This window comes from Cryptomeria japonica, chromosome 8 (assembly GCF_030272615.1).
Source record: "Cryptomeria japonica chromosome 8, Sugi_1.0, whole genome shotgun sequence".
NCBI classification, from domain to species: Eukaryota; Viridiplantae; Streptophyta; class Pinopsida; order Cupressales; family Cupressaceae; genus Cryptomeria; species Cryptomeria japonica.
This window is the reverse complement of record NC_081412.1, coordinates 238,019,977-238,032,433: the sequence shown is the minus strand read 5'-3', so window position 1 is coordinate 238,032,433 and position 12,457 is coordinate 238,019,977. Positions and strand designations below refer to the sequence as shown.

The following is a 12,457-nucleotide window of genomic DNA, read 5'->3' as shown; positions in this document are numbered from 1 at the left end:
AGATGTCTATTATTGGAGAGATGAAATTTTTCTTAGGTTTGCAGATTACTCAGACTCACAAAGGTATTTTCATCTATCAAACTAAATGTGCTAAGGAATTGTTGAAGAAATTTGGTATGGGAGATTCTAAACCGGTAAGTACTCATATGGTTACAAGTGAGAAATTGACAAGAAAAGATGTTTCTGCACTGGTACATTCTATAAGATACAAATCTATGATTGGAGGTTTGCTTTATTTGTCTCAAACTAGGCCTAAAATTATGAATGATGTGTGTATTGTTTCAAGATTTCAGAGTGATCCTAGAGAAAATAATGAGATTGTGGTGAAAAAGATTTTTAAATACTTGCAAGGTACATCAGAATATGGTTTGTGGTACCCTAAGGATGATAACTTTACTTTATGTGCATATACAAATGTTGATTGGGCTGGAGATGTTGATGACCGAAAAAGTACTTCCAGTGGAGCTTTCGTTCTTGGAAAGAAGTTGGTTTCATGGATCAGCAAGAAACACTCATGTACTTCTTTATCTAATACTGAAGTTGAGTATGTTGCCACTGCTACTAACTATACACAAGTTTTATGGATGAAGCAAATGTTGAAGGATATAAAGGTGGGTTGTGATGCACTGGTAGTTATTCACTATGATAACTTTGCTACTATATATATATCAAAGAATCGAATATTTCATTCTAAGACAAAACACATATATATGAAGTACAACTTTTTGAAGGAAAAGGTGGAAGCAAATCAAGTTAGACTAGCTTATGTGAACACTAAAGAGAAGATTGTAGATATTTTCACTAAACCTTTTCCCAAGGAATCATTAGAGTACCTGATGTTAGAGTATTTGGGTATTTACTTGATTAATTAAACAATATTTGTTTAATTATTTAAGTTCCCTTTATCTCTTTTACACTTAAGCTAACTTTAGGTGCATATAATTAATTATTTTAATTAATTATTATGTGCAAAGTTAGGTATTCCCTTTTAGGTTTTCTTGACCTATTAAAGGTTGAGTTCTTTCTTTTCATTGTAAGAATCACATTACATATTTTTTTGAATATTGAGCTCTCTTTTTGAGCATATTTTGTGTGTATTTGTTTTTCTGTATTTGCTTCCTTGCTTCTCCTTGTAACAAGTTTTTTAGCTTGCAGAGATTATTTGGGCTCCTATTGTGTTGTATTTTCTCAACTTCTATATGGTATCAGAGCTTCAAATCTTTAGCTACTTGTTCTTGTTTTGAGAATTTTTTCTTTGGAAGCAGATCTGGGGTTTCAGAAATTTTTTTATGTACCTATGGTTTGACTTTTTTTTTTTCTGAGCACTTTGGGCCTAAACAAAACCTCACCATCGTGCTTAGAAGGCTTGAAAACCCCTATGGTCATATAAAATTTGACCTACTTTGGTTCCTGAGCCTTTGGGAGTTTTTTTTTCTCAGATCCAAGTCGTACGGCCCTAGCACGCAAATGGAGAAAAAAATTTCAAAAAAAATATTTTTTGCCTTTTTACAGCATGCAAGCCAAATTTTGATTTTTGCAAAAAAAATAAAAAAAGAATAGGGTTTTTAAAAAAAAAAAAAAAAATTTTGGCAATTTTTTCACGGGGGGTTCCCACGGTATGCAGGGTACTGTGAGGCCCCTGCCGCTGCAGCTACCACAGACCTACAGGGCTTGGGCCCCATGCCACCTTACTTCAGCCCTTGCCATCACCAACCCAGCCCCTGACTGGCACTAGCCTCTGGCCCCCTACCATTCGGCCCCCTCCGACAGCAGCTCCCGCAGCATCTCCCTGCAGCCCCCCCCGCCCGGCACCCTCCGGTGGACCTGCACCACCGTCGCCACCTACAGCCCCCGGCCCCCTACTCGCTTGTGCAGCCCATGCCACCCCGCCATCGCTCTGCTCCTGGCCGCCATCAGTAGCCCACACTACTCTGCCTGGACCGCCACCTACAGCTCGCCGCCCCAGCGGCCGTCGGCCTACTTAAACTCTTTTTCTAACCGACCACCGCCCAGCCACTGAGGCGCCACCCAGCCGCCACCCATTGACCACCAGACCACCACCCAGCCACCAGACCTCCTTTTCTGGCCTCTTTCAGGGGGGTTTGGTTGTTTGGCTCTATCTTGGACATACAGATTCTTTTTTTGGAAAACGAATAGGTGTCAGAAAGCTGGTTCCAAGCCAAAGCTCATTGTGTTGGTAAGTTTTTCCAATTTTTCTATTTGACTATTTTTTTTTCTAGTCAAAGTGAGGTCTTTTTTTTGCATTCCAGGAGACGTAGAATGAGCATCCAAGCTCCATTTTTCAAAAAAAATATATTTTTGGAAAGCATGTGCTGTGTACTTTCTAGATATATGAGTATTATTTCAAGATTCTGCTCCATGCATATTTTATTTAGTTTTTTGCTTTTCAGCACTCTAGTGGATATCGTGGTTGTTTTAGGTCCTGGGATCTCTTCTCTAAGTACGGTGTCTCTATTTTGGTTATCATTTCTATTTCCAGTCTTCTTATCATTGTAGCTTGTATTTATGCCAATGCACTGAGATAAAGTGCCATCATACATTGTTTACTTCGGATGATGCACATCTTGTGTCTTATCGTACATGCACTATTGATAAAGTGCCATGAGGGGGTTGATGTTTGCCTTGTTTGCCATCTGCCTTTGTCTAGTGAGTGTTCCTTCCATGACATTCACCTCATGATGTGTGTAAAGTGAGTGTTCCTTCCACAACACCATGTACTTTTCTCAGCACCTTTGATGTTCCTGGTTCTTCATCATATAGTTCTTCTTGGTTATTCTTTTCAGTGTTCCTATCCCTCTCCCTCTTCCGCATTATGGGGAGGTTTATCCTATTGGTTCTAATGCTTCCAGGGTTCGATTGATAAGCTCTTCAAGCTTTGGTTTCTCATGCCATCTGTATCTTCAATTTTAGTGTTTGCCTTGTTTGCCTTGTTTGTCAAATAAGAATATGATCTGATTGATGATTATTCAATTGCCAAGAAGGATGGATTGAACTGATCTATATACCCAAACACGTCTTGATCAAGCAACACAATTTATCCATAAGATGGCTATAATATTAATCAACATACCTTTTCCAATAACACGTTCCATGACAAGGATCATGACTTCCAAGGTGGCGGATTAATATTAGTTATGTTTTATTAACAAGTTGTTTCACTATGAAGGACGGTAATGAAGGAATCGAACTATAATAAATGTGTAAGGCCAATAGGCCATTCACACATTTGATGGCTAAGTCCACCCTGTAGGATCTGACAGAAGCTATAAATCATCAACACTCCCTCTTAGCTAGGGAGGATAAAATGTATTGGTAGCAATATTCATAAATCGTATGATGCTTATCTTGGGACCATAGTTTCAAGATGTGAATTGCCTCTATTGGCGATTCTATTCACAAACTATTAAGTGGATTGCCTCTATCAGCGATTCTATCCATAAGCTCTTGTGTGGATTGCCTCAGTCAGCATTTCTATCCACAAGCTCTTGTGTGGATTGCCTTAGTGGGTGATTCTATCCATGAGCCCTCACGTGGATTGCCTCAGTCGGCGATTCTATCCATGAGGTCTTGTGTGGATTGCCTCTGTCGGTAATTCTATCCACAAGCTCTTATGTGGATTGCCTCAGTCGGCGATTCTATCTATGAGCCCTCACGTGGATTGCCTCAGTCAATGATTCTTTCCATTAGCTCTTGTGTGGATTTCTGTAGTTGGTGATTCTATCCACAAGCTCTTACGTGGATTGCCTCAGTCGGTGATTCTATCCATGAGCTCTTGTATGGATTGCCTCTATCAACAATTCTATCCACATGCTCTTGCATGGATTGCCTCAGTCGATGATTCTATCCACAATCTTGAGTTATTATAAGATCATCACCTTCCAATAACCTCAAAAATACAAGTGGAAATCATTTGGAAGTCATCACTTCCTTATGATTTACATAGGGCCCATAAAATAATTATTAATATTAATAATAATAATCAGTATTTACAATTTTACCTCAGAAGTGCTCATTATTTATTAGTAAGCTCCCTCTCAATCACAAGGTATCTTGAGTTTCTTCTAGAGAACATATTTTTTTGAACATACGTTTGAATTTTTTACTTCAGCAAGGGAAGCTTGTAGTTTAAGTTTGAGACACCTTCGAGTCTGTCTTCGAATCTGATTCCATTTGTCATTTTAAAATACAAACTTTCAAGGAGATATCAATCTTATCTTAATTGGATCTTCCTTCAGGCGGTTAGGCTTTATAGAAGGAAACCTGGCTCTGATACCATGTTAAGTTAAAGATCAGATTAGGTAAAACAATAATTCAGACAAATGCATAGACATTATCCTGGGAAAACCTTCCTCTTGAAGGTGAAAACCCTAGCAATGAATATATCTTAATTGTATCAAGAGACTTTACAATAATTTTTCTTCACACTTGAAGCTATATATATCCACCCTAGACTACTGTAAGATGATCAATTCAACACAATCTTGTTGGCATTTTAGTAGAAAGAAAGATTGTTGGCATTTCAATAGAAGAAGATTGTTAGCATTTCATTAAGGATATTGAGAAGGTTGTTGGAGATTATATGATATAACAAAAGAAGGATGATAACTATCTTTATAACATTATTTTGTCATTGATGTCAAGAAATTGATTTTCTGATTTAGTATGATGTTGCCATATCTTGAGAAGATTGATTTCAAGAGAATTAAGATGTCCGTAAAAGACACAGAAAGAATGTGATGAATAAGGGGATAAATAAGTTATTCAATGGGCAACTATTACTGAGTTAGACAATGATGAGATCATGATGTTTAGAATGTTTTGATATCCTACATATGTTGTTGATTGTAAGGTTAATGCTATACTATGTCATAGAGCAAAGAACCTAGTTGGTAAACCCTAAGGTTATCGATATCGGTTAACGAAGGCAGAATGTCTACCGAGTAAAGTTTAGTATTTACCGAGTTGCAACTAAGTTATGACAGATCACATTGGATGGATAAAAGCATTATTTAATGAAGGACAATGATTAGCTGGAGATGTATAAATGATTGGTATGTCGTGCATGAAGTTTGTTAAGGATCTATGGCAATGGAAGATCGGCAGGAAGATCTATATCCCAGATTGAACCGTAATAACCTAGCACAAGTTCCAAGAAAGGAATGCAAGTCCCTAGGTGAGGTAAAACATTTTCAGATTAAAGGATACATTGAACCTATTCAAGATTGAAGATCTGATGGCTAAGATTGATCATGGGAAATGTGATCAAGGAGATTAAGCGGTTAGCAATTGTTTATAAATAAGAAATTGTTGATAAACAATGGATGGGGGCAAGTGTAAGCACAAGGATGCTACATAGTGATTACCAAGCACAGAAGCTTGAAGACCTGTTTGAATAATAGAGTAGGGAACCCAGTAGAGGGACAAGATAAGTCCTATGACAAGATTGCTTTGAGCAAATAAGAATCTGCTCTAGCATTTTAGATGTGAAGTTGCAGATATATTTTATTATTGTTATTTTGTAAGTGACAGAAAATCTCTTAACTGAGTGGACTTAACGGTCTTATTTGTAAACCCTCTAGCAAGGTAACATTCTAAATGAGTGTTTGAAATCCTTTGACAAGGTCACTTCTAACAAAGTGAAGATCCTAAAAGATCTGAGGGAAATCCCTTAACTAGGTCACATCTAGCAATATGTTTGTAATCTTTAATAGGATTTGCTTTTAACCGAGCATACTCTAGAAAAGTATATTTCTTAGTGGGTCCAAAATCCCACAGTAGTTTTTCCCTATTTGGGTTTCCACGTTAAATTTGGTGTTATGTGTGTTATGATGGTTATGTGTTTATGAGTTAGCATGTTTAGCAGTTTTTGGTTATATTGCTGAAGTATAAGTTACCGAGGTTGAATCTGTTGATTTTATGGAAGATTAAGTTTGTATGATTCACTCCCCCTTCTCATCTTGTTAAATATTGGAATTAGCACTTTACATTTAGTATCAAAACTTACAATTGGTATCAAAGCTTTGGACTTTGGAAGAAAAGTTTAAAGGTACTTGAGGCAAAGATCCGAAGATGTATAAAAGAGATGCACCAAAGCTGAACAAGTCAAGTTTCTCCACATGGCAGAAAAGGATGAAGCTGCATTTATTAGGAATTGGATAATATGCAACATATTATTTGGAGAATGATTACATACCAGCAAGCACCAACCTGATGACCTTGGAAGAGATAAAGGCAAAGCAAGAACATATTCAGGCTATGATTGAAATAACATCAGCATTGACCGACTCAGAGTTTAATGATCTAGAAGGCTGTAATGATGCAAAAGCAATGTGTACTAATCTCATTTCTATGTATGGTGGTGATAAACATGTCCAAAGAGAAAAAGTAGATCATTTAAGAGGACAACTTGAATCCATGAGAATGAATGAAGGTGAGAACATAACCCAATATAGTACAAGGTTAAAGGAGACTGTCAATCAAATTAAAGGAGCAGGAGGAACTATTGAAGAAAAGGATGTAACAAGTAAGTTGTTGAGAACCCTTCTACTAGATTATGTTATTCAAGTCTCTGCAATTAATGAACTAAGGTCTGTACCTAACATGCCAGTTTTTTTGGATGCTACTATTAGTAAGCTACATGCATTTGAGTTAAGTAATTTTGACAACAGTGGGTCTTTGGTAAATAAAGTAAAATTTGCATTCAGTTCTTTTCATATTGGTGAATTTGATTATTACAATGATAGAATGAGTAAGTACTCTGAAGGGAATCATAGTGGAGCAAGTGAAAGATTTCGTAAGAACATGGAAGAAGTGCACAAACTGTATGAGGAAATCAAGAAGCAAGAAGAGTTTGAAACATTATTAGCCAGAAGGTTACTTAGAGGAAAAGGTAAGTATAAAGGAAAGCTACCTTTAAAATGTTTGAATTGTGATAAAATAGGACATATGGCTTCTAACTGCCCTAACAAAGAATCTAGTGAAAAGAGAGAATGCTGAGATAATAGGTAGAAAGACAACCAATATAGAGGACACCGAGACTTCAGAAGGAGAGACAAAAAGACATGCCTAGTAGCTGATGAGGAATCCAACGATGGCAAATCTGATGAAACTGATACTGAGGAAGTTGTTTATGTGGCTATTAAAGATGGATCTGATGAAGAAAGGTATGAAGAAAAAGCCCTAATATATCATATAAATAATAATGATTCTTGGATCATAGACAGTGGATGCTCACATCACATGATAGGTGATAAACACAAGTTTGTTAAATTAGAAGAGTATGATGGAGGCTATGTAAGATTTGGGAATGATGCACCATGTCCGGTGAAAGGTAACGAATCTATAACACTTCTTGTTAATGCTAAATGTGATGATGTATACTGGGTTGAAGGTTTGAAATACAATTTTTTGAGTGTAGCACAGCTAAACAATATAGGATATCAAATAGAATTTTAGAAAGGAATTGTCAAAGTTCGTCACAAGCATGGAAAGTTACCTACTACCGGGACACAAACAAGAGGTAATACATTTCATCTTGACTCAACTTGTAACAAGAGTCTTTATGCTAAGATAGATGATGGTTATGGCATAAAAGGTTTTGTCATGTAAATTTTGATAGTCTGATCAAAATAAGCAAGATGCACTGAGTAAGAGGTCTACCGAGTCTGTAAAAACCTAAGAATTCTATGTGTCGAGGATGCCAGATGGGTAAGATGACAAGATCAAGCTTTACAAGTAAGTCCTACACTTCTAAAGGAATTTCAGATCTAGTACACATGGATCTTTGTGGTCCCATGAAAGTTCAAAGTTATTATGGAGATAAATATTTCATATTATTTGTGGATGATTACTCAAGGATGATGTCAGTTATGTTTTTAAAAGAAAAATCAGAAGCTTTTCAGATGTTTAAATGGTACAAGGCAAGAGTTGAAAATGAAATAGGAAGACAACTGAAATGTCTTAGATCTGATAGAGGAGGAGAGTTCACTTTTGATGAATTTAACTTATTCTGCAATGATCATGGTATAAAAAGGCAAGTATCTACACTGAGAACCAGAAGATTATGAAAATTGATGAATTTGTGGAAAGAAATGATGAAGGAAATTCTAAAGAACCAGAAGATTATGAAGAATTTGTTTATGTTCAATCAAGAAGTCTTGCTGAGAAAGCTGCTGAAGAAAATGAAGATAATGTCCAGCTACCGAGTGATGAAGAAGATCATACAGAACCTACCAAGCCTATATTAGCCAAATATGTCAGAAGACATCATGCATAAAGTCAGATTATAGGAGATAAGGATGATCCAGTGATGACAAGGAACAAACTAAGACAAAACGCATGTCTGATATCTGAATTTGAACCAAGAATAGTGAAAGAGGCATTTAATAGTGAAGATTGGGTAAATGCTATGATAGAAGAGATTGATCAAATCAAGAAGAATGACACATGGACACTAATCCCAAGACCAAAGGAAAAAAATGTAATCGATACAAAGTGGATTTTCATAAACAAGCTAAATGAAAAGGTGAGGTCATTCGCAACAAAGCAAGACTAGTTTGCTAAGGTTATGCTCAAGAAGAAGGAATAGATTATGGTGAGACTTTTGCACCTGTGGCTAGACTTGAGGGAGTAAGAACATTGTTGGCATATGCTGCTTTCGAAAATTTCAAGGTATATGAAATTGATGTTAAATCTACATTTTTGAATGGTATACTAGAAGAAGTTTACATTGAACAACTTGAAGGATTTGTTGAAGACAAGAGTAAAGATCAGATATGTAAATTAAAACAATCTTTATATGGTCTGAAACAAGCACCTAGAGCATGGTATGAGAGACTACACTCTTATTTGATCAAGATTGGTTTTATAAGGACAAGTGAAAACAACAATATGTACATGAAGAATGATGAGAACAATGGAATACTGATCTCAACCATATTTGTTGATGACATTATATTTTGTGGAAATGACTCTCTATGCAAAAATTTTGGAAATGAAATGTGCAAAGAATTTGAGATGTCACTAATTGCTGAGATAAAGTATTTTATAGGTTTATAGATAGAGAAAATGAAAGATGAGATTTTGATTACTCAATCCAAGTACATAAAGGAAATCTTGAAGAAATTTGGAATGGAGGATTCTAAACCAGTAACTACTCCTATGACTACTAATTGTAAACTATCAAAGAATGATGAATCTGCATTTGATGATGAGAGACTTTACCAATCTATGATTGGGAAGTTGCAATATGTTGTGCATAGTAGACTGGATATAGCACATGCAGTAGGTATTGTTGCAAGATTTTTTGTAGATCCCAAGGAAACCCATATGACAACAATCAAGAGAATTTTCAGATACCTAAGAGGCACTGAAGATTATGGCTTAGTATATGAAAAGAGAAATGATTTTGATTTAAAAGTTTATACTGATGCTGATTGGGCAGGCAACATTGATGATAGGAGAAGCACAAGTGGTGGAGCTTTCTTTTTAGGACAAAGACTAGTGAGTTCGCTTAGCAAGAAACAAGGATGTATCTCATAGTCAACAACAGAAGCTGAATATGTTGCTGCAGCATTGAATTGCACCAATATAGCATAGATCAAACAACTGTTGGGAGGTATGAATGAGAAAGTTACCAAGCCAGTAACTATATTATGTGATAATACTAGTGCCATTAACATTTCATAGAATCTAGTAATGCACTCGAAGACAAAGCATATATCTATAAAGTATCAGTATCTCAGAGAAGAAGTTCAAGAGAAGAAATTAGTGCTGGAATATATTAGTTCAAAGGAGTAATTAGCAAACATCTTCACAAAGCCACTACCAAGGAGCACTTTTGAGTATCTCAGAAGGAAGTTAGGGGTCCTACCCCTATCTTCTACTCACTAATAGAGTTCAGTGAAAGCATCAATTTGATGAATCTAAAGAGTATTATGTGTGGATTGATGTTGATTTACACACTCTAGAAGGTTTTCTAAAGGTGTGCAGTAAATAGTGAATAGAGACAAGTTGCTCTAACTGAGACTAAGATGATAGATAGCAAGGAAAATCACTTCATAGAGGAAGAAATCATGATTTAGTTCTTTTACATTTTGGCATTGTTGTCAAAGGGGGAGAAGACTAAATGTGAAAATCCTAAATGAAGAAATAATGGAAGAATAATGACAAGGGGAGAGGATTACTGCAAAACGGAGAAGACTAAATGCAAGACAACAACTCAGAAGCCTAATGAAAAAGGGAGAAAACTTCATAAGATTTTAACAGCTTAAGGATAACAGGAGTATTCTAATAGAAATTTGAATCCAAATAAATTTTAATATCTTGTTGGTATTACCATTTACAAGTTGGTTTTGCCATCAATGCCAAAGGGGGAGATTGTTGGCATTTCAGTAGAAAGAAAGATTGTTGGCATTTCAATAGAAGAAGATTGTTAGCATTTCATTAAGGATATTGAGAAGGTTGTTGGAGATTATTTGATATAACTGAAGAAGGATGATAACTATCTTTATAACATTATTTTCTCATTGATGTCAAGAAATTGATTTTCTGATTCAGTATGATGTTGCCATATCTTGAGAAGATTGACTTGAAGAGAATTAAGATGTCGATAAAAGACACAGAAAGAATGTGATGAATAAGGGGAGAAATAAGTTATTCAATGGGCAACTATAATCGAGTTAGACAATGATGAGATCATGATGTTTAGATTGTTCTGATATCCTACATATGTTGTTTATTGTAAGGTTAATACTATACTATGTCACGGAGCAAAGAACCTAGTCGGTAAACCGTAAGGAACCTAGTCGATCCGAGTTGCTACCGAGTTATGACAGATCGCATTGGATGGATAAAAGAATTATTTAATGAAGGACAATGATTAGCTGGAGATGTATAGATGATTGGTATGCCATGCATGAAGTTTGTTAAGGATCTATGGCAATGGAAGATCGACAATAAGATCTGCAGTGCAGATTGAACCACAATAACCTAGCACAACTTCCAAGAAAGGAATGCAGGTCCCTAAGCAAGGTAAAATGTTTTCAGTTTGAAGGATACATTGAACCTAGTCAAGATTGAAGATTTGATGGGTAAGATTGATCATGGGAAATGTGATCAAGGAGATTAAGTGGTTAGCAATTGTTTATAAATAAGAAATTGTTGATAAACAATGGATGGGGGCAAGTGTAAGCACAGGGATGCTACATAGTGATTACTAAGCATAGAAGCTTGAAGGCCTGTTTGAATAATAGTGTAGGGAGCCTACCAGAGGGACAAGATAAGTCCTATGACAAGATTGTTTTGAGGAAATAAGATTCTACTTTAGCATTTTAGATGTGAAGTTGTTGATATATTTTATTACTGTTATTTTGTAAGTGATAGAAAATCTCTTAACTGAGTGGACTTAATAGTCTTATTTGTAAACCCTCTAGCAAGGTAACATTCTAAATGAGTGTTTGAAATCCTTTGACAAGGTGACTTCTAACAAAGTGAAGATCCTAATAGATCTGAGGGAAATCCCTTAATTGGGTCACATCTAGCAATGTGTTTGTAATCTTTAATAGGATTTGCTTTTAACCGAGGACACTCTAGAAGAGTATATTTCTTAGTGGGTCCGAAATCCCATAGTGGTTTTTCCCTATTTGGGTTTCCATGTTAAATCTGGTGTTATGTGTGTTATGATGATTATGTGTTTATGTGTTAGTATGTTTAGCAGTTTTTGGTTATATTGCTGAAGTATAAGTTACCGAGGTTGAATCTGTTGATTTTATGGAAGATTAAGTTTGTATGATTCACCCCCCCGCTCTCTTCTTTTTAGCTATTGGAATCAACACTTTACATTTAGTATCAGAACTTACAATTGGTATCAGAGCTTTGGACTCTGGATGAAAATTTTAAAGGTACTTGAGGCAAAGATCCGAAGATGTATAAAAGGGATGCACCAAAGCTGAACAAGTCAAGCTGCTCCACATGGTAGAAAAGGATGAAGTTGCGTTTATCTGGAATTGGAGAATATGCAACATATTATTTGGAGAATGATTACATACCACCAAGCACCAACCCAATGTCCTTGGAAGAGATAAAGGCAAAGCAAGAACATATTCAAGCTATGATTGAAATAACATCAGCATTGACCAACTCAGAGTTTAATGATCTAGATGGCTGTAATGATGCAAAAGCAATGTGGACTAAGCTCATATATGTGCATGGCAGTGATGAACATGTCCAAAGAGAAAAAGTAGATAGTCTAAGAGGACAACTTGAATCCATGAGAATGAATGAAGGTGAGAAAATAACCCAATATAGTACAAGGTTAAAGGAGACTGTCAATCAAATTAAAGGAGCAGGAGGAACTATTGAAGAAAAGGATGTAACAAGTAAGTTGTTGAGAACCCTTCTACCAACTTATGCTATTCAAGTCTCTGTAATCAATGAA

The 12,457-nt window shown here is 36.0% G+C and overlaps 1 protein-coding gene across 1 annotated transcript; it reads right to left on the bottom strand.

Annotated features, from left to right (window-relative positions):
• Window positions 1–1,693: 1,693 nt before the first annotated feature.
• LOC131049238 (glycine-rich cell wall structural protein 1-like) lies at window positions 1,694–2,129 on the bottom strand. Its single transcript, XM_057983282.2, has 2 exons — window positions 2,000–2,129; window positions 1,694–1,947 (listed from the first exon to the last, which is right to left on the bottom strand). The coding sequence occupies exons 1-2, from the start codon at window positions 2,127–2,129 to the stop codon at window positions 1,694–1,696; spliced, it is 384 nt and encodes a 127-aa protein (XP_057839265.2).
• Between the last annotated feature and the right edge of the window lie 10,328 nt (window positions 2,130–12,457).